Source organism: Podarcis muralis, chromosome 8, assembly GCF_964188315.1.
Source record: "Podarcis muralis chromosome 8, rPodMur119.hap1.1, whole genome shotgun sequence".
Classification (NCBI taxonomy): Eukaryota; Metazoa; Chordata; class Lepidosauria; order Squamata; family Lacertidae; genus Podarcis; species Podarcis muralis.
In genome coordinates, this window is record NC_135662.1 from 67,837,489 (window position 1) to 67,858,790 (window position 21,302).

The 21,302-nt window shown below is 47.1% G+C and overlaps 1 protein-coding gene and 1 long non-coding RNA gene across 3 annotated transcripts in view; one reads left to right on the forward strand and one right to left on the reverse strand.

The window, feature by feature from the left end:
• The window catches only part of LOC114600988 (uncharacterized), a 73,550-nt gene extending 62,429 nt beyond the window's left edge, over positions 1 to 11,121 (forward strand). The window contains exons 3-4 of the long non-coding RNA XR_013394033.1: positions 1,077 to 1,840; positions 11,003 to 11,121. This is a non-coding gene — a long non-coding RNA (uncharacterized LOC114600988). The remainder of the gene's footprint in view (positions 1 to 1,076; positions 1,841 to 11,002) is intronic.
• The window catches only part of CDH20 (cadherin 20), a 163,256-nt gene that overhangs the window by 3,624 nt on the left and 138,330 nt on the right, over positions 1 to 21,302 (reverse strand). For both annotated transcript variants that reach the window (XM_028737906.2, XM_028737905.2), the window contains exons 6-10: positions 21,004 to 21,191; positions 16,141 to 16,394; positions 10,999 to 11,135; positions 8,497 to 8,618; positions 6,122 to 6,239 (exon numbers count right to left, since the gene is read on the reverse strand). In XM_028737906.2, the coding sequence (XP_028593739.2) occupies positions 6,122 to 6,239; positions 8,497 to 8,618; positions 10,999 to 11,135; positions 16,141 to 16,394; positions 21,004 to 21,191 (819 nt within the window). The remainder of the gene's footprint in view (positions 1 to 6,121; positions 6,240 to 8,496; positions 8,619 to 10,998; positions 11,136 to 16,140; positions 16,395 to 21,003; positions 21,192 to 21,302) is intronic.

The window sequence follows — 21,302 nt, forward strand, 5'->3', positions numbered from 1 at the left end:
GGTCAATAGTGGTGGTAGCAACCATACAATATGGCTGCTCAGCGCTTGCATACACTGCTGCAGTAACACAGATCCTGACCGAAGGGAACTAGCAGTTTGGTGGCAGACGCATCACAGTAGTAATGCATGACCTGGGAAGGCAACTATACAAATGTTTTTGTGAGCTAGAATGATCATTTTATGCATTTGAAAATTGAATTTTTTTGTTTCTGCAAAGTCAACCTTGGCACTATTGGTGAGGGCCAATCAGTGTATATGCCTACTTTATAGTGATAGTTATTGAAGAGTATTTGCATTGTACAGTGCAGGGTGCAATCCTACAGGGCCTGGGAGTTCTTGAGTTCATAGAATATCTTGGACCTCTCTCAATGAGGGCAGAGTGGGAGGTCCTGATACCAGAGGTCCTCTCTGGTTAGTAGCAAAGGTTTCCACTGCCCTGCCTGTCCTGGGACTGAAAATGGGGTGGCTTGGTGACAGCATTGAAGACCAGTCTGGGGCCAGCAAGGATCCTAAATTCCCTTGTTAAGCCTGACATGCCCCCAAACACAACCAGAAACTATATCAGCCTCAGAGATGGAGGACTTATTTCCCTCCCAGAGGGAGAGAATGTAGAAAGGGGGGGGGGGAGGAGGCACAACCCACCAAGACTTAAGAAATAGTGGGAGTTCTACCACAAACTCTCCTGCCCCATTTTAAATTTTTTAAATTTTTTTTTATTTTAATTGCTCTACTGATTATGAAGTAATAAATACCAAAGTTTCTATTTTATTCTGACATCTAGCATTTCTAAAACCAAACATTTTCCAATTCACTGTTCTGGGATCCCCCCCCCCCATTTAAAAGATGACAAGGGTTCAATTTTTAAATGAACATTTAAGTGCCACAGGTCAGGACCAATATCTGCTCTTGTGACTGATACAATGGCTGTGCTTGAAAACTGGTCTTCAAAACAAAACACAAGGAACAGCAATTCACTCATTGCTGTCACTCCAAATTACACCACTTGTTTGCTTGGTGGCGGTAGGAAGTACATCTGATGCTGAGAATTCTCCCCAAATTTCTCTCTCTCAACACAGTGCCTCAAGGATGAAGTGAGCCTGGATCACCCAATGCTGTAGTGGTGGCTTCTTTCAACCTCATCAGCAACGCATGTTCAAAGAAAGGAAGACAAGGTCACAGTGTGTTCTAGCAAGGCAATGCCCTGGAAACTCTGGCAGCTGTTTCAAAATAACTGATATAGGCAGCTTAGTGCTAGAACATGCTGATGCAAGAAGACACCTCTTACTTACTGAAGTAGATTTTCATTTTGTTATCTAAAGAGAGAAGATCTGCTAATATTCAGAATTTTTCAAAACATTTAATATGCAGATTCCTCTGAATAATTAGATTATTCCTTTGTCCCACCGAATGCCCAGGTTTCTACAATGAACAGGACTGCATTCATATCTATCCTCTGAATTTAAGAGGCAGGGGGCCAGCCCAAGACATTTTGCTGCCTGAGGCAGAGAAGCAAGTGGTACCTTGGGTGCAGTATGCAAGGCTGGCCAAGTTGTTTTGGCACCTGAGGCAGAAAATACCAGAAATGCTTCTAAAACTCTCTAGCAGTTAAAACAAAAACAAAACAACCGCCCCCTAAATTATTTGATTAATAATTTTGTTGCCCTTTCTTGACTTCCAAAAACAGGTGCCTGAGGAAGCTAACTTACTCTGCTTAATGGTAGGGCCGGCCCTGCTTAGAGGAACCCCAAATAGAGGACCAGCTATGCTGGGGAGGGACTGGCTCATCATCAGTGTACAGCATCCACAGTAACATGCTGATCAGCCTTTCAGATGATGTACGGTATGTAACAGAATCACTTTCTTGCAATGGGCAAATGCTAAACGGAATAGCGCTCTAACCATCCAAAGAAAAACATCTATGTGAAAATTACATGTCACTTTTCAGCAAGGTGAACTGTGATTTGATGTACATGGAAATAGCTGGAGGCTTCATAAATCTCTATTCCCCCTGCTTTTCCTAATGTTACAAAGATTGTTTTCACCACTAGGTGATGCTAAAAAAAGGTAAAGCGAAAGGACCCCTGATAGTTAAGTTTGGTTGCGGACAACTCCGTGGTTGCGGCGCTCATCTCGCTTTACTGGCTGAGGGAGCTGACATTTGTCCGCAGACAGTTTTTCTGGGTCATGTGGCCAGCATGACTAAGCCGCTTCTGGCGAAACCAGAGCAGCACACAGAAACATCATTTACCTTCCCGCCGCAGCGGTACCTATTTATCTACTTGCACTTTGACGTGCTTTCGAACTGCTAGGTTGGCAGGAGCTGGGACCGAGCAACGGGAGCTCACCCTGTCGCAGGGATTCGAACCACCGACCTTCCGATCGGCAAGCTCTAGGCTCTGTGGTTTAGACCACAGCGCCACCTGCGAAATAACTGGAGGCTTCCTAAATCGCTACTCTCCCTGCTTTTCCTAATGTTATGCAGATTGTTTTCACCACTAGGTGATGCTGCAGTGCTGTTTATTTCTATGCCACCCCATTCCATACCATGCTAACCGCAATTGCAATTCTCAAGAGTGCCAGTCCTTTTAATAATGATCTATCAGGTGCTTCAGTTTTTGTGCAAAGTTTTGCTGCGTTTTAATGGTTTTCACTAGGGTTTGGTGCTGGTTTTAGTTTGTTTTGCTAGGCTTCTGTGATTTTATTTTGGGCTATGTATGAATTAGCAGTTTAAAATGCAAGTGAGGCAGTTTCCCCCTGCTGAGTTTCAAGTTGCATCTGCACATGGTTGCATGCACTAAAGAGGGGGTGTGGATGTCCTCACCTGGTGCACATTACCTGTTGGGTTTCCCTGCACCTGCAGCCCACCCAACTCTTATTCATGAAGTTGTATGTGCAGTCACCTGCACATAACACAATGACTGTCTCAAACGTACGCACCTCAGCTTAACTGTGCAGGGCGTGTGTTGCTTACATTTTCAAATCAGATGGAACAGAGGAAAAATGCATCCAAGAGCAGCATGTCTCAGGAAACTACAAGGTAGATATGAACTGTGGCTAATGTTATGTGTTGCATGGCAGCAGTGGAAGCCGGAGTAAATGGAGATGTGTGTACATGGCCTTAAGTGTTCTATTGGGAATTTTATTTTATGGTTTATGCAAACTGCTCAGAGAACTTGGCTGGGTGGGCGATATAAAAGCGTAAGAAATAAGTAAGTCCGAAATGGCACTATCCATGCACCAGGAGCAAAGTATCAAATTATACTTGAAATTATTAATAATATATATTGTAAGAAAGGAGGCAAAACACCCTCAAAACAGGCCACTGATGACTGAGCATTCTGGTTGGCTTGCACTGGGTGGGGTAAAATGGAATGCAGTATCTTAGAACAGGACACTCCTAAGGCATATTATATGGAGGTTCTCATGCATTCTACTTGCCATTCCAACTGTATGCTTCTCTCTATACATGCAGTTGGAAGTACAGTGGATGCTCGGAGTTCGCAACCCGCACGTCTGCACACACACGCGGGTCATGATTCAGCGCTTCTGTGCATGCACAAAGTGCGATTTAGTGCTTCAATGCATGCGCAAGCACCGAAATCTGTAAGTAACCTGTCCCGGTACTTCCGGGTTCGGCGTAGTGCGCAACCCGAAATCATGCAACCTGAAGCGTCTGTAACCCAAGGTATGACTGTATCTGCTCACTGGGTCTGGTGGTGGGCGAGGCTTGCGGCCATCCTCTTGCAGCCACACTGCTGCACCCCACCCCCTTAGTCACCACAGAGTTTTTCTGGGCTCCCGCCAAAAACCCCTTTTCAAATTGGCCCCTCTGTGGGATGGGGGCAAGAGGAGCAGACTGGGACTGAGCAGGCTTTACTCCAGTCTGCTCCTAGAGGATAAAAGGGGCCCCGCGCTGACGCCTGCAGCAAAGTCAGCCCCAGAGCATCACCCACCCAGCTCTTCCTCCAATATTATCTTTTTTTCCAGGCTGACCTTTTTCCTTTCCAGGTCCAGGGGCGTTGCTACGGTCTGATTGCTGTTTTTCAGAGCCGGGAAGGAATTTCCCCTGCTCTGCAGGTTTTGCCTTCCTGGTAGCAATTGTCACAAATTTGGCGGTTTTAGGCCTTGGGTGGTTCAACAACCGAGGAAGGGGTGTCGTGGTGACTCACCTTTTTTTTGTGGTGGCGATATCAGGGAGGCGCTGCCTTGTTTCCCCCCTCTAAAACAAGGTGCCGTTTAAGGTGCGTTCAGTCGCCTTCAGGCGGCTACCTTGGAAGCCTGGAGAGCGAGAGGGGTCGGTGCGCACTGACCCCTCTCGCACTCCAGGCTTCAGGTTCCTTTCGACCTGCTCTTTGGGGCTGGCAGGGGGAAGCCCACCACCAGCCCCAAAGAGCAGGTCGGGGAGCGGGGAAAGGAGAGGCTCCTGCCATAGTCGCGGGTCACGTCTCCAGCTGGGAGAGGGTCGCGGGGCTATGGCTTCTTTAGCCCCGCGCTCGCTCTCCCGGCTGGAGAGGTGACGCGCGGCTATACAGGCTCCTGCCATAGTCGCGCGTCACCTCTCCAGCTGTGAGAGGGTCGCGGGGGGCTGCTTTAGCTTCAGGAACGCATCCACAGCCTAGGCAGCCCTGCGGGAGGTCCTGCAGGGATGTCTAGGCTGCGGATAGCAGCCTGCTTCCCAGAGCGTCGGGCGCCCTGAAAGCAGAGGTCCCGCAGGGCTGTCTAGGCTGCAGATAGCAGCCTGCTTCCCAGAGCGTCGGGCGCCCTGAAAGCAGAGCGCCCGGTGCTTCGGGAACACCTCCGTAGCGTGGGGAGCCCTGCAGGAGTTCCCCACAGGGCTCCGCATGCTGCGGATAGCAGCCTGCCACCCGGCACGAGGAGCGCCCTAAATCAGAGCGCCCCTCGCGTGGGGCAGACATCCGCAGCGTGGGGAGCCCTGCAGGAGTTCCCCACAGGGCTCCCCATGCTGCGGATAGCAGCCTGCCACCCGGCGCGAGGGGCGCCCTAAAGCAGAGCGCCCCTCGCGCGGGGCAGACATCCGCAGCATGGGGAGCCTTGCAGGAGTTCCCCACAGGGCTCCCCACGCTGCGGATAGCAGCCCCCCGTGACCCTCTCCCAGCTGGAGAGGTGACGCGCGGCTGGAGAGGTCGCGGGGGGCTGCTTTAGCCCCCCGCGCGCTCTCCCAGCTGGAGAGGTGACGCACGGCTATACAGGCTCCTGCCATAGTCGCGCGTCACCTCTCCAGCTGGGAGAGGGTCGCGTGGGGCTCCTTTAGCCCCGCACGCACTCTCCCGGCTGGAGAGGTGGCGCACAGCGGAGAGGCTCCTGCCATTTTTGAAGGGGAAAAAGTGCGTCCTATAGAGCGAAAAATACGGTACCATATAGCATATATTCAACACAAAAAACAGTGACAATTTGTTGTTGACAAAGGACAGCTGGACATATTACCTGCAGTAGCTTAGGGCCTCATCAAACCTAAATCCAGTCCTGAGTGCCCCCATATTCCCAATTGACCCTGTCTTGCCTCAGACCCCCAGCTGGGGGCTGAGAGGGATATACGCCCAATGACTAAGCCACCTGAAATTTAATAAAGTTGTGGCCATTTTAATCCCAAATATGTTGTCATGTGTTTTCCTTGAACTGAGATCTGGCTCCCAGAGTGAGGTGGGGGACAGCATCTGGGCACGCAAACTCCTCGCTTCTTCTGAAGTACCTAGGAAATGCTGTTTTCTGTGCTCTGGGTGGGTGTGGGGAAAGAGCCAAATAATAACCCCCTAGATTTCCCCTGCAATTCCAGTTATAAGCCTGACCTTTAAAGCATTTTGAGCAGGGTAACATTCAGAGAAGGTGCCCACGAGCATGACAACAAGGCTTGAATTTGCACGACATTGGCACATTTCCTCAAAATAAGAGAACCTGTCACTAAGACAGGGGGAAATTTCTGGACTAACTGTTCAAAGTGTAAAATAATATGTCATTTTATTGCTGCCCTTAAGGAGCAGGTGTCACTTGGCATCATTTGCAACGGCAGTCTCGTGACGCAGTGCTAAGTCCAAGCCTCCCAAGACCAACTCATTGCAGAAGACGTTAGTTAGCAAAACAAATGGGTGTCCGCTCCAATTACCTTGATTGTCCCTTAGAGTAAAGTTGGGGTTGTTAGCTGCCTCAGGAGCCAAGCTATAGTAGAAGTGCTGTCCCTCTTGTGGGTCGTCCTGGTCAATCGCGCTCACTGTCTGAATCAGCTGTAGGAGGGGAGAGGAAAACAAAGGGTCTGATGAGAGCTCCAGTGCAGGAGAAAGCTGTGTTTCAGGATTGCAAGGAAAAGCCAAGCCCAGATTCATCTTCTTGAGGGAGCAGGGATCTATGAAGGCAATCAATACGTTGCCAGAATCAATGGTGAGTGAAATGATTAAAAACAGAATGGGCGAACCTAAGCTGGCTAAAATATGAGAAGGGCAAATTAACATTTGGATGTCCCATAGACAGGAGACGGAGCGTATGCTTTGTGTGTAGGAGGTCACAGGTTCAGTCCCTGGTATGCCTGTGAACCTTCCCCAGCACGCCCCCTTTCTGATAGCTCAGTGGGTAGAGCTTGAGACTCTTAACCTCAGGGTCATGGGTTTGAGGCCCACGTTGGACAAAAGATTCCTGCATTCCTTGTGGTCCCTTCCAACTCTGCAATTCTGAGTCTATGACACTGGAGCTTTGACCTTGATAAGGCAAGAGCTGCAGAGGTTATGGAGTGGGAGGCTTTCAAAATCTGTCTCCATCTCCCAGGGAGGAAGATCTGAAATAGCCTGTGGCCCTGAGGACACCCACCAGGATCACAGGACTAAAGAAACTTTGCATGTAACTCTCGGAGACATTATACCTCCTAGACACAACTTCTGCTTCAAGAAGAGCCTTGCAAATCCAAAGGATTGTACCCAATGGCTGTGTGAGCATGAAGGCACCTCGTGCAACTGAACTTCCTCTTTCCCCCTCCTGCCCTGTGCCTCACTACAAACCTTGTTCTGAGGGTCCAAGGGGGGCTGAATGGTGAGGGCTGCCCTGTAATGTAGCTGCAGTGTGAGAGGGGAACGGGCTGGAATTAAGCAGAGAGATCTTGCTCCAGCTCTGCTGCCATGAGAGCTCTCTGTTTGGTTTCGTGCAACCCCCTTCTATTGCCCTTCTGCACAACCAATGTTTATTCTCCAGCTTTCTGGAGTTTAGGTTTCAGGCTGCAGGAGGCGAGGATGAGGGGAAGAGAAAGACTAGTTGGACGAGCTGCCTTGGGTTAGTGCATCCACTGGATGCAACTCAAATACTTGCATGCTGCCAGAAATTGTAAGAGAAAGAGGGAGGTAAATCACTCATTCTGTATTTTCATGTGAAGGATGCTTGCATGGTCAGATTTGTATTTAATGGCATTTTGGACTGGAAAAGAAAAAGTGCTGTTTCAACTTGTATCTAAATATAAAACAGGACCATGTGGGGACACCTTCACAGTAAACATTAACCACAGAGAATGTCAGAGAAAGGTTAATATATGTGATTTCTTGCAGATGTAGCTGTGAATGAAATATGCAGAACTGCACTGGGTAGTGAGAAATGAGCTAAAATGGAGTCAAAACAAATTCCCAATAGTTCTTTGGACTCAGGAACACAGGTAGCTGTTAAACAAACTCCATGCCCTGGCCGTACCTGCACCCCAAAGCCTGCATAATAACCCTGGAAGTGGAAAGGACACGATGATTTAGCTGATCCAAGTTAAAGGGTCTTCTCTGGCATCCTGCTACTTCACCCACCATTATTCCTCAACTCACTGGTAGCTCTGAAGCAGCAATATTAAGAGTCACTACTATGCTGGCATGGGACGCGGGTGGCGCTGTGGTCTAAACCACTGAGCCTTGGGCTTGCCAATCAAAAGGTCAGTGGTTCGAATCCCCATGACCGGGTGAGCTCCCATTGCTCGGTCCCAGCTCCTGCCAACCTAGTAGTTCGAAAGCACAGCAAAAAGTGCAAGTAGATTAAGAGGTGCTGCTCCGGCGGGAAGGTAAATGGCATTTCCATGCGCTGCTCTGGTTTCGGTGTTCCATTGTGCCAGAAGCAGCTTAGTCATGCTGGCCACATGACCTGGAAAAACTGTCAGCGGACAAACGCCAGCTCCCTTGGCCTGTAAACCGAGATGAGTGCCACAACCCCAGAGTCATTCGCGACTGGACTTGACTGTCAGGGGTCCCTTTACCTCTTACTATGCTGGTATTGCACAAAACATGAATTCGTCAGTCCGCACAGTGCTAGTTTTCTAGAAAAAGAGGTGCTGGAACTCATCATGAATGCCACCCTCTTTCTCTTAGAAAGGCAATCGCACCCACCTGAGTTCAGGCGAGTTCTCCCTGGGGGGAAAAACCCTGGGTCCACAGGTAGTACCCTTAAATCCCTCTAATTTTGTAAGCTCAGGCTATACAGTGGAGTATTCACACAGAAGATGGTGCAGTTTTTCTTAGCTTCTCTCACCTGTCCGGCTTTAGCATTTTCACATACAAAAGCCTCGTAGAACCTGGAGAATTCTGGAGCGTTGTCATTCACATCCAGCACTCTTATCGTGACAGAAACACTGCCAACCTGCGAGGGGTTGTCTGTAAGAAGATAGAACGAAGCAAAAAATAAAGATAAAAATCAGAGTGGCTTGGTCCTGGTGTAAATTAATCTTGGTGCCGTGCATTACATTTGAGAGTTGAGGTTGCCCAAGAAGAGCAGGCAGACCTGCAGTGTGTTGCAGCACATGTTGCGCTCTTGAGGCTCTGGTTTCATTACTTGATGTGTCTAGAAGGTTTGAGCCCACCAGGGATGGCTGTGGGCAGAGGGATGGACCAGATGACCCTCAAGGCCCCTTCCATTTCTGCAATTCTGTAATTCTATAAAATTTTTCTAGTGTGTTCAGAGGAGTAACTAGGCTCCTTTGCACGCTTGGCAAGGAGCTGTATCAGTGTCCCCTTGCAAGGAGCTGTGTTGGCAACCCCCCTCCCTTAAACCCTTGGCAAGGAGAAATATTGGTGCCCTCCCCCAAACAGCGGAGGAGCAAACTGGAGAACGTCTGGATGGCTGGGCAGGCTCCAAGCCACTCCGAGCAAGAGTGGAGAGGCAAGATTTTTGCGCGCACGCACACAAGCCTGCGCCCTTGGTGAGTGCCAACCTGTCCAGTCCCTAGGAATGCTCCTGAGTCTCTTACACAAAGTGCTTGTTGCATTTATGTATGAAAATTTGAAGAGCCAAACGTCCTCACAGTTTCTGACTCAGATTGATAGAAAAATGTTCCCACAGCACGATTAGTGTTTCTGAAAGTGTGAATTAGGTAGGTTCATTTTAAAATGCAAACCAAACTAATTTCCTCCCCCATCAGATGAGAACGTGACACAGATAACTTTAAAAAAAATAATGACCCTTGTCTGCTGTAATGTCGATTTCCAGCCAGTGTTTCATACACTGAAACTCTAAATATGTACGGGGGCAGAAGGTTTCTCAGAAATGCCACGGTAGTTCTCAAGCAACAGTGACCCCTACGTTTCGGTACATATCTGAGACCCTGGTAAGCAGCTTTCCCTGCCCTAAACACGGGTTTATTACAAAATTATTTCTAGAGGCCACTAAAAAAAGCAAGCAAGCAGATGGTGATAACAGTCGCTTGCTACTGGCTCAAGGAGGTTTTGAACCAGTGACCTAGAAGTGAAAGGCTCTGAGCTCATTAGCAAATCCCTGAGCCATTCAATCCTTCCTGATAATGCTGCTTTCTACTCTGATAAGCCCTGTAATATTCAGAGCATCTGTTTTTGCTACTAATAGTTCTTGGGGCGAGAGTGCGTGTGCTAGCTCTTATCTGAACTGCATTTTTTTTTTAATTTTAAAAAAAAGCAAGAAAGAGAAATTAAACAACAATTCCCTTGAATGCTAATGGTTTGAGTAAACATTTCATTTGCAGACCTCCCTAGGAGCGTAAAAATTAAATGCTACTTTCATTCCCTCAATCAGATGCAAAGCGTGGCTTCCACTGCAGTGCATATAAATATGCATGTCATACGGCTTGTGTAGGCTGAACTCGGGCTGTTTCTTAACTGCAGTGAAGTTATCGAGGAAGCAGTCCTATGCACACGAGGCTGGCGTAGAGCGAGCCAGTGTAAAGCTGTACCACATCCAAACCCCATCCTAAACCTGGCAGGAGAACAAGCCTTTAAAATAAGTGTTCTATGCCAGGTTGCCAAGTCACATGACTGAGTTGAATGGGATTATGATCCAGCCTATGTCTCTTCTCTCTGGTCCCACCCCAGAATATGCCCCCTTTTGGGACTTACACTGGCCTCAGCTCAGCAAACTTTGGCTGAGCTGAACAAGTTATGTTGGCTTTGGCTGAGCCGGGGTTGGGGTCTCTGAACCAGGAATTAGCCAGCTGAGTCAGAAATCCACAGTGGATCTTGCCATGGGATTGGATCACCCCAAGAGTCTGCCAGACGTGCTTATTGAACTCTTGTGTTTCCATGTTAAAAAGGTAAAGGTAAAGGTACCCCTGCCCGTACGGGCCAGTCTTGACAGACTCTAGGGTTGTGCGCCCATCTCACTTAAGAGGCCGGGGGCCAGCGCTGTCCGGAGACACTTCCGGGTCACGTGGCCAGCGTGACAAGCTGCATCTGGCGAGCCAGTGCAGCACACGGAAACGCCATTTACCTTCCCGCAAGTAAGCGGTCCCTATTTATCTACTTGCACTCAGAGGTGCTTTCGAACTGCTAGGTTGGCAGGCGCTGGGACCGAGCAACGGGAGCGCACCCCGTCGTGGGGATTCGAACCGCCGACCTTTCGATCGGCAAGTCCTAGGCACTGAGGCTTTTACCCACAGCACCACCCGCGTCCTTGTTTCCATGTTAACAAACAATAAAACATAATTGAAAAGAGGATAAGGTGGAGATAAATGTGCAGCAGCCCGAAATGTTGAAACAAACATATTTGCATGGTTTTTGTTCTCCTTACTCAGCTCCACGGCCAGGACGGTGATATTGTGCCACAAAATGTCTTCCCGATCCAGAGGTCTTGCAGTCATCAGAGCACCTGTTGCAATGTCGACATAAAAGAAGCGCCCGGGATCACTGCTTCGATCAATGGAATACCTGTAAAAAAGTATACATTTAGAAGGCATTATATGCAAGGAATAAATCATCCCTAATCAAGGCTCCGTTCAGGTTCATTAGTAACTTTTAATTCTCTGGTTTGCTTCTAGTTCAGACACTAAATTTAAAGCATGGCTTGATAATTTGTTTGATTGCTTTTATCCAATAATAGTTTTTTTAAATAAAAACAACAACTAGAATAGCAAGAAAAGTTGAAAACAGTTATAACTAATTTTGAAGGTATTTTTTTGGTCTCTCCTGACAGTGAATAATAAATACAACGCTCTGTTCTATTATACTACTGTATAATAGTTATTTTCACCTGATTTGAAAATGAATATAATAACTGAAAAAGCTGCAGAAGTGAAAATGAATAGGGATATGTTGCAACTTCATGTGAGAAAAGGCAAGAGAGTATGAGACTTTCTTTCTTTAGTTTAGGAAAATAAATGACAACTAAGATGGACAAGGACTTGCGGGTGGCGCTGTGGGTTAAACCACAGAGCCTAGGACCTGCCGATCAGAAGGTTGGCATTTTGAATCCCCGCGACTGGGTGAGCTCCTGTTGCTCGGTCCCTGCTCCTGCCAACCTAGCAGTTTGAAAGCACGTCAAAGTGCAAGTAGATAAATAGGTACTGCTCCAGCGGGAAGGTAAACGGCGTTTCCGTGTGCTGCTCTGGTTAACCAGAAGCGGCTCAGTCATGCTGGCCATATGACCCAGAAACTGTACCCCGGCTCCCTCGGCCAATAAAGCGAGATGAGCGCCGCAACCCCAGAGTTGGCCACGACTGGACCTAATGGTCAGGGGCCCCTTTTCCTTTACCTAAGATGGACAAGAGTGACGTTTACCAAATTATGAATATTTGGAGAGCAGATAGGACATTTTTTCCTACCCCAGACCCAAATAAGCCAATTGGCACAGCAGGTTGAGGACAAAGAGAAATACAGTCATGTGGTATCATATGTGAAGATTCAGTTCTAAGGGCCAGACATATGCAAAAATTCCATATAACCAAAATTAGGGGGGTCTCTTCTGTGTCTGCTGTCTCCCCTCACTCCTCCATGCGGAAGGCAAGAAGAAGGAAATGAGCAGAGAGAGACAAAGGCAGAATGGATCATTCAAAAATATTAAATGAAATCGGATCCACTGTACTGGGGTTCATCTGTGTTAAAATGTGTACCGCAGCTTGATTGACTGATGATTTTTTGAAAATCCATTTGACTGCCTGAGCCAGTCTCCCTAACCAGCAATATGAGAATCATAAAACTGGCCTTCCCTCTGGTGTTGTTATAAGGACTGACCCACTGTTGCATCTGGTAGGGCGGGGACAGATGCAAAGTATGTTGACAACATTATATATCTTTAGGTGCCAGGCAAAAACTTTCCTCTATAACCAGGCCTTTGGCCCTGAACTATCCGTGGTCTTTTAGCAGTGGGTGGGAAGATTTTAATGCAACCACTACCCCCAGCTCGGTTTCAATGTATCTGCGTGGGGTGTGTTTGTAAGTTGCTTGGGGTTGCCTTGGTCAAAATCAAGTGACCAACACATTTAAATAACAACAATAAGTAGAAAGTTCTATACAAACAGTGAGCTGCAATTTGTGGCCAGTGCTGCTGCACAAGTGGAGTTCTGCTCACACAATGGGATTCCTCTTTGCTCCTGTTCCTTGCATGACCACCAAATCTGCCCCACAGATTCTCCCAACTCTTTGGAGAAGATTTTGAAGGTTTACAGAGAGCTGGGGGGGGGGGGGGAGGAACGGGGAAGTCCCATTAAGGAAGCGGAAGTATGCTGTGCAAGCAGAAGACCTGTGTGGGACGCAACCCAACGTGTTCTAATTGTGCAAGGGAAGCACGCGGCAAAGGAAACGCTAGGCACACAACGTTGTTGGACTGCTTTCAAAGAAAGAAGCAGCTTTGTTTAGTCGAAGAATAAGAAGAAGGGAGGAAAAATCATCATTGTGAATGCTCTCTCTCACTTTTAAAATAAAGATGTATCCCCCCAGTCTGCTAGATTTATTAAGGAAAGCCACACAAAAGCTTTAGATTGTGAAATAATGATCTGTCTTGCAAACGCCCATTAAAAAAAATTCTCCTCTGACAGTTTAGGGCTAACTTGTATCTGAAATTGAATATGGCCTTGTGATTAGTGGTGCAACATTAATCACTGGTGTCATGCAGCACAGGTGGAGTTTTTGTACTGCATTCTTTGCACATGTTTGCCTATTATTAATAATTGGTTCTCAGCACTCGAGTCCATTGAACTGTTTACATAATCTCCCTTAGTCATTCTGAATTAATCAGGCCATGCCTTCAGCAATCAGCATCTCCCAATGTGGGCAATCCAGATGTCAAGAAAGGCAGGGATAAGAGGATTTGAGAGTTTCTGGTGCGTTCGGTGAGTATTCTGGTAATATGGCCCGCCTTTCTGAAATTCCGTTGACAAACATAGCATTGCCCTTATTTATTGAAATAACCACTGGAATCCCCAAACATTTTCCGGTGGAATTGTGCTTATGGGAGGCCCGCAAAATCAAATTATATCAGTTATAATTCGGCTGTGTACTACTGGCATATCATGGGGTAAGACTAAGATCTGTTCATTAATCTATAATACTAAAATTATAAGTAGCCACATTGGTCTATGGGTGGGTGGGGGGAGAGAATCTAATAGGGCAGCCTAAAATATCAGAGTGGGATGCGGGTGGCGCTGTGGGTTAAACTACAGAGCCTAGGACTTGCCGATAAGAAGGTCGGCGGTTCGAATACTTGCGACGGGTTGAGCTCCCGTTGCTCGGTCCCTGCACCTGCCCACCTAGCAGTTTGAAAGCATGTCAAAGTGCAAGTAGATAAATAGGTACCGCTCCGGTGGGAAGGTAAACGGCATTTCCGTGCACTGCTCTGGTTCGCCAGAAGCGGCTTAGTCATGCTGGCCACATGACCCGGAAGCTGTACGCCGGCTCCTTCAGCCAATAAAGCGAGATGAGCGCCGCAACCCCAGAGCCAGCCACGACCGGACCTAATGGTCAGGGGTCCCTTTACCTTCACTAAAATATCAGAAAGTTGTGAGCAAGCTTTCAAGTTCTCCAGAACTCTTGTTCACACTGTCTGTATTTAATAAAACATCCTGTGAAGGCTGTTGGAGGCTTCAAACTTTGAGGATTTTACAGGGTAGAGCACAATATTTTGCATGTAGAAAGCCCCAGCAGAATATGTGGTGGTGGTGGTGAGAGACACAAGAGTTTGTTATTTTGAAGACACAGAAACAGAGACATCAGGGGGTTGCCAGAATGTGAAGTGCTTTGGTGTGCAAAGTCTGTCTGGGCATCTGATGCAGATTTGCTACCTTGTAGGAGTTCCCCTTTTTTCCTCCCTGTGCTATCTGGTTATATATTTATAAATGAAGCAAAAATGTCCTAGGCCCTCAGTGCTCTGTCACTCAAAGGAAACGAAACCCCTGGAATGTGTCACCCCCCCCTCCCGCCCTGGGGCAGCTGGAGAGTGCATAACAATAGATCACTGTGCTCACCAGACTTTCAAGAAAGAGATTCCCTTTATTTCCACATCTATATGAAGACCCACGTATCCCAAATCTTCTTTTCTATCTATAGCCCATGAAGCTTTAAAGAAACTATAGCAAGGGGTGCATATTTGCACACATCCCCTTGGCCAAAGTCTCCTGCTTCGAGAGGAAGATGAGACATTACGGGTAAGATTGAGAGACCTGAAGAAAGGAGAGCACGTTTCCCCTCTTTTCACATAATAAATTATCACGCAATCATTACTCAGTTGCTCTGGACAGTTCCAGATGTCTTTCCTCAGGCAAAACTTCCATGACAAGGAGCTTCAGTTTCCTGAAATTTGTGGGAGGCCTAGACTGGGCCACATGTTACGCTGGTCATGTAAATACATACTGATGAACATTTACTGTTCCCAACTCTAATCCTGTGGAAAGCCATCTAATTAGATGTTAATTTTATTTTTATTTTATTTATTTATTTATTTATTTATTTTTTTAAGAAGAAGAGTTTGGATTTGATATCCCACCTTTCACTCCCATTCAGGAGTCTCAAAGCAGCTAACATTCTCCTTTCCCTTCCTCCCCCACAACAAACACTCTGTGAGGTGAGTGGGGCTGAGAGACTTCAAAGAAGTGTGACTGGCCCAAGGTCACCCAGCAGCTGCATGTGGAGGAGCGGAGACGAGAACCCGGTTCCCCAGATTACGAGACTACCGCTCTTAACCACTACACCACACTGGCTCTCAGTTAGATGTTAATTTGATCCTGACTTGTTTTTAGGAGGTAATTTAATTATTGTTTGATTTTATACCAATGTTATGTATTTGATGTTAGCTGCCCTGAGCCCAGTCTCGGTTGGGGAGGGCGGGATACAAATAAAAGTAGTTATTATTATTATTATTACTACGTATTATTCTCATTATTATTATTCTCAGAGTGTAACAGTGTAGAATGGGATTATTTTGAGCAGGGATCACCTAAACCATCCTTTTGTTGCCTGAATAGTAAGCTGCAACCTCCTCACTGACAGAGACTCAATACCACCTGTCCTAAATTGATAATGGTTAATTAACTCTGGATGCACTGGAGAGAGCCAGTTCTTAAATCTTGCCTCTGATTCACAGAGGACAAGTAAATGGTGATTTTGCCTGTACAAAATAATGTATAGCCTTGCTAGCATCTAAGGTTAAGCATTTATTTGAAACTGGCAGATTAATATTCTTCAGCCTTTTATATGTGTCTGTGGGAAGGGGGGGTGTTATTGTTTCGTTTTAATTATTTACTTGTTCTAATTCTGTATTTCATTCTGTGAACTTGCCCCGAGATCTTATGATGAAGGGTGGCATATAAATCCTATTAAATAAAGAATAATAAATTTCTGAATCTGCATTACTCCCCTAAAGCAACAAGAACAATCCTAGGAGTTAACATAGTGGATATTTAGGATGATGGGGGGAAAAAGAGAAACAAGCAAAGAAAGGAACCTGATGGAGTTGTTGGTCACATCCGGGTCCTTGGCATAAATCATTTGTATGGTGGTCCCAATGTCCACATCTTCAGGGACTTCCACGAAATAAAAGCTAGGCTCAAAGAGTGGGGGTTCTTCCACATCCTCAACGGTGATGTGTACAGTTGCCGTGTCACGGAAGGGGCCCAGGTTCAGGAAGCGCATTTCTAAGTGGGGATTGGCACCCTCCACCTTTAAAGTGTAGCTCTTCTTACTCTCAAAGTTCAAGGGCTGAAGACGAAGAAGAAATAAAGCATTAGAAGACCTCCTCTGGGACTGAACAGAACGTCTTGAGCCATACCACCCAATTCCTTTAAAAGAAAACACTTCCCGTTTAAACTCGTATCACTTACATTGTATGTAACCGGCTGGATGAACACGACAGCCCCACAACTTTGCTGCTTTCATTTTAACAAAATGCATCCCAGATATTATTGTAATAATCAAGATGTAGGGTGAGGGTTGTCCAAGCAGCCAGAGGATGGCCAGGATAGCATGTCATCTTGTGCCCCAGTCCAGCTCCAGCAGTAGCCAGGATTGGGCACCAGTAGGTGTCCATCACATGCACCCCGCCCCCGAATCCAAATAGGAGCAACAAAAAGAAGCCTTTGCTCTTTTGAATTCAGTTCTTTTTTGCAAGTTAGGTCATTCCAAAGATGTGGAGCTGCTACAGAGAAGACGCCACATGCCACCACTTCTTGAATTCCCTTATGGTGGAATCACCAATAGGGTATCCCCCGTAGAACTTAATTCATGGACAGGTTGATACGGAAGGAGTCAGTCTTTCAGATATTTGGGTCCCAAGCCACTTGTCAGCATAAGCACCATGAACTGGGCTCAGAAATTGACTCGCAAGCAGTGCATTTTTTTTAAAAGACTGGTGTTGCACAAGTCAACCAGCTATTCCCATCCGCTCTCTGGACACTGCATTCTGCACTTTCTGCAGCTTCCACACAGTCTACAAGGGCAGCCCCATGTAGAGTCTGTTGCAAAAGTCCAGCCTGGAATTTGCCAGAACATGGGCTGCTGTGGTCAGGTTTTTTCCTATTCAGGAATGCCCATCGCTGGTGAAGCAGCCATAGAATCATAGAGTTGGAATAGACCACAAGGGCCATCGAGTCCAACCCCCTGCCAAGCAGGAAACACCATCAGAGCACTCCTGACATATGGTTGTCAAGCCTCTGCTTAATGACTTCCAAAGAAGGAGACTCCACCACACTCCTTGGCAGCAAATTCCACTGTCGAACAGCTCTTACTGTCAGGAAGTTCTTCCTAATGTTTAGGTGGAATCTTCATTCTTGTAGTTTGGATCCATTGCTACGTGTCCGCTTCTCTGGAGCAGCAGAAAACAACCTTTCTCCCTCCTCTATATGACATCCTTTTATATACAGTGGTGCCTCGCAGGACGAAATTAATTCGTTCCGCAAGTCTCTTCGTCTTGCGGTTTTTTCGTCTTGCGATGCACGGTTTCCCATAGGAATGCATTGAAAATCAATTAATGCATTCCTAGGGAAACAGCCTTCAGACCAGGTCCGGGGACAGACTGTCCCCGGACCTCTTCTGAAGGCTGGGGGGGGGGGGGACAAGGGCTTTTCTTCCCACCCCCAGCATTTTAAAAAACCCTGGGACAGCGGAGGACTTCTCCGCTGTCCGGGCGATCTTAAAATGCTGGCGGGCGGCATTTTAAAATCGCCCCGGGACAGCGGAGGACTTCTCCGCTGTCCGGGGCGATTTAAAAGCCCCTGGGAAGGCAGGCAGGGGGGACAAAGACTTTCGCCCCCCGCCCGCCTTCAGAAGGTGTTCCCGCCCCCCCCCCCCGCCCGGCTTCGCAGCAGCGCTACGAAGCCCGGCGGCTGGGGCAAGTGTTCCCGCCCCCCCCCACTTCGGAGCAGCGTTCCGAAGCGGGGTGGCTGGGGCAGGTGTTCCCGCCCCCCGCCCGGCTTCGCAGCAGCGCTACGAAGCCCGGCGGCTGGGGCAAGTGTTCCCGCCCCCCCACCCCGCTTCGGAGCAGCGTTCCGAAGCGGAGTGGCTGGGGCAGGTGTTCCCGCCCCCCGCCCGGCTTTGCAGCAGCGCTACGAAGCCCGGCGGCTGGGGCAGGTGTTCCCGCCCCCCCACCCCGCTTCGGAGCAGCGTTCCGAAGCGGGGTGGCTGGGGCAGGTGTTCCCGCCCCCCGGCCCGGCTTCGCAGCAGCGCTACGAAGCCCGGCGGCTGGGGCAGGTGTTCCCGCCCCCCCACCCCGCTTCGGAGCAGCGTTCCGAAGCGGGGTGGCTGGGGCAGGTGTTCCCGCCCCCCGCCCGGCTTCGCAGCAGCGCTACGAAGCCCGGCGGCGGGGGCAGGTGTTCCCGCCCCCCCACCCCGCTTCGGAGCACCGGGAGAAGCGATCTCCCCGCAGCCCCTTGCTTCAAAAGAGGTCCGGGGGCAGACCTCTTTTGAAGCAAGGGGCGGTGGGGAGAAGCGATCTCCCCGCCGCCCCTTGCTTCAAAAGAGAAGACCCGCTGTCCCCAGGGCAAGCTTCGTTTTGCGAAGCAAGCCCATAGGGAAATTCGTCTTGCGAGGCAACTTGAAAACGAAAAAACCTTTCGTTTTGCGAGTTTTTCGTCTCGCGAGGCGTTCGTCTTGCGGGGTACCACTGTATTTGAACATGGCTATCATATCACCCCTTAACCTCCTCTTCTCCAGGCTAAACATGCCCCGCTCCCTTAGCCGTTCCTCATAAGGCATCGTTTCCAGGCCTTTGACCATTTTGGTTGCCCTCCTGAGAGGAGATACTCCCTGATACTGGAGCCACCTGGGCTTGAAGTGACAAAGCTGGATCAAGGAGCACTCACTCCCCCCCCCCCATATACCTGCTCCTTCAAGGGGGTGAAACCCCATGAAGGACAGGCTTTCTGCCCACTTCCTGGACATGGGAGCCCATCGTCCACAGCACCTGAGTCTTACCAGGATTCAGTTTAATACCCCAAACCTAGCTATGGGTGTTATGTGTGTTAAGCGCTTTGAGCATATAACAAAAATGTTGTACATAATGCATTTAATTATATTTTAATTGCTATAATTCAGCCAGGGTGAAGCACCATTAATTTTATTTATTTCAATGTGGGAGAGTTAAGCACATGGCTTAGCTATTCCACGGAAATTAGTGACATTCAAATGTATTCCGTTTTGGCTGTTCTTCTAAGTCCTTTATTATTATTGCCTAAACGTTAGAGGGAGGGCTTTATCACAAAGCGAATCCGGTACTGAAAGGCAACCGTGCTAACGTCTTCCTTTTGCAGAAGACATTCTTTTTTTCCCATGCTGGTTTTTCATGCCCTTTCTTGATACAGTTTTACATGCGAAGGAAATTGATGCCGATAATTGTACTGCAGTGATACTTAGCGTGCACTTTTTATGTATAACAATAAAATGATAATTGAAAAGAATCTTAGCGGCAACAGCAAAGCGAAGCCTAGGAATGTCCAAAGAACCTTCATAAAAGTGGATCTAGAAATGGTTGCAAGGGTCTTTTAGAGCATTATGAGGCCTCCTGCTGATAATTTAATTTCCAAGAATACAATGGTTATATGCTCTTTACTTTTACATAATGGGTAGTTTAATGCTGAATATTAGCAAAATGGAATCCTTGTAAGTGGCACAGATTTTGATCAAAACAAAATGTGTGCTTCTAAAGCTGTTGACTTGGTTTTAGAGGCAAACACTATCTTGGAAGAAGTTCAAATCTGTTTTCTGCACTGGGCTTTTTTTTTTTTTAAAGCACAAATTGATAGTTTATATTTACTTTAATTTTGGGGATTTGTATCTTCTTGAGGAAGGCATATGCTGAATGGAGGAATGCATTAATTAACACAGTCAGCAACAGCTAATCCCAGTTTGCTAGCAAACACTCAGCAGGGAACTATGCCAGTCTAGGAACATCCCTCAAGAACAATACATGATACATGTGTTTGCAGATAGATAGATGATAGATAGATGTATATGTGTGTGTATTACATTTTTGGTATTATGCATCAAATATCTTACATGTCCAAGTGAAAATGTAATGGCCCACTGAAGCCAATGGAAGAGAATTTGTTCCAATGGGACTTCACCTGGAACAGTCCGAATGAGTGAACAAGAGATTTTTTTCAGACTTTAGAAATAATTAAAATTTTAAATGAGCAGACAAAACTGAGTAATGGCACAACTGAGACAGTCAGAAGGATGGCTCACATGCTAGTTTCTTTGGGCGCAAACTATTTGCTACATTGCAACCACATGCAATGAATTCCTGCTGGCACGTTTCACTTCCAACGTGTCCTCCGGAAGGGGCCATTAACCTTTCCCCCTAAAACTTTCCCCTAAAACCCCTAGCTTCTTTTAACTTGATGTTCTTTTAACTCTGCCTATGCCAGCCTCTCCCAGAATGCAAAAGATGCGAGAATGCTTTTAATTTGTACCACTGATTGCTTCCCCCCTTCTTTTAAAAACCCATTTTAAACTGATTTAAGTTAGGATCCTATACTATATTCCCCAAGTTGAAAATCCGGACAAAGTTGTTGAGCTTTCTCCCCCCCCCCCCCCCCAAAAAAAAAAAAAAAATAAATCTAAGTTTTTGGCCTTTATTTGAATTCTATAAATTTTCCCTAGACATTTTGCCAATTTCCTGCCCAATTCCCAGATGTATGGCAGCCCTATCCTAAACTCAAGAGTAGGTCCCATTGAACTCAAGAGAGGTTACTTTTGAGTAGACATGAATAGGATTGCACTATCAATGGACTTAGTTGTATTAGTTGTAGAAGTGGTATGCAAAGTAGTAATAAAAGTAATAAAAGTAGTAATTCCTGAGGAATGAATGTCTTACCTTTCTCACTGTGATAACACCAACTTGGCGATTAGGCTCGGTGGTAATATCAAAGACATCCAGTCCATCCCCATCCACAAAGCTGTATTTCATTTCAGCATTAATGCCTTCATCCAAATCTTTAGCAAGGACACGGCCCACAGTAGAGCTAACTGGAGCAGACTCCAGAACACTCATCTGATAATGTTCTGGGGGAAAAAATGTTAATAATCGTGAAATAAAATAAACAAGTTCAATAATATTTAAAAAGAGAACAATGCCGTCAAAATTAAGCCTTTGCAAGCTCCATGCTGATTTCA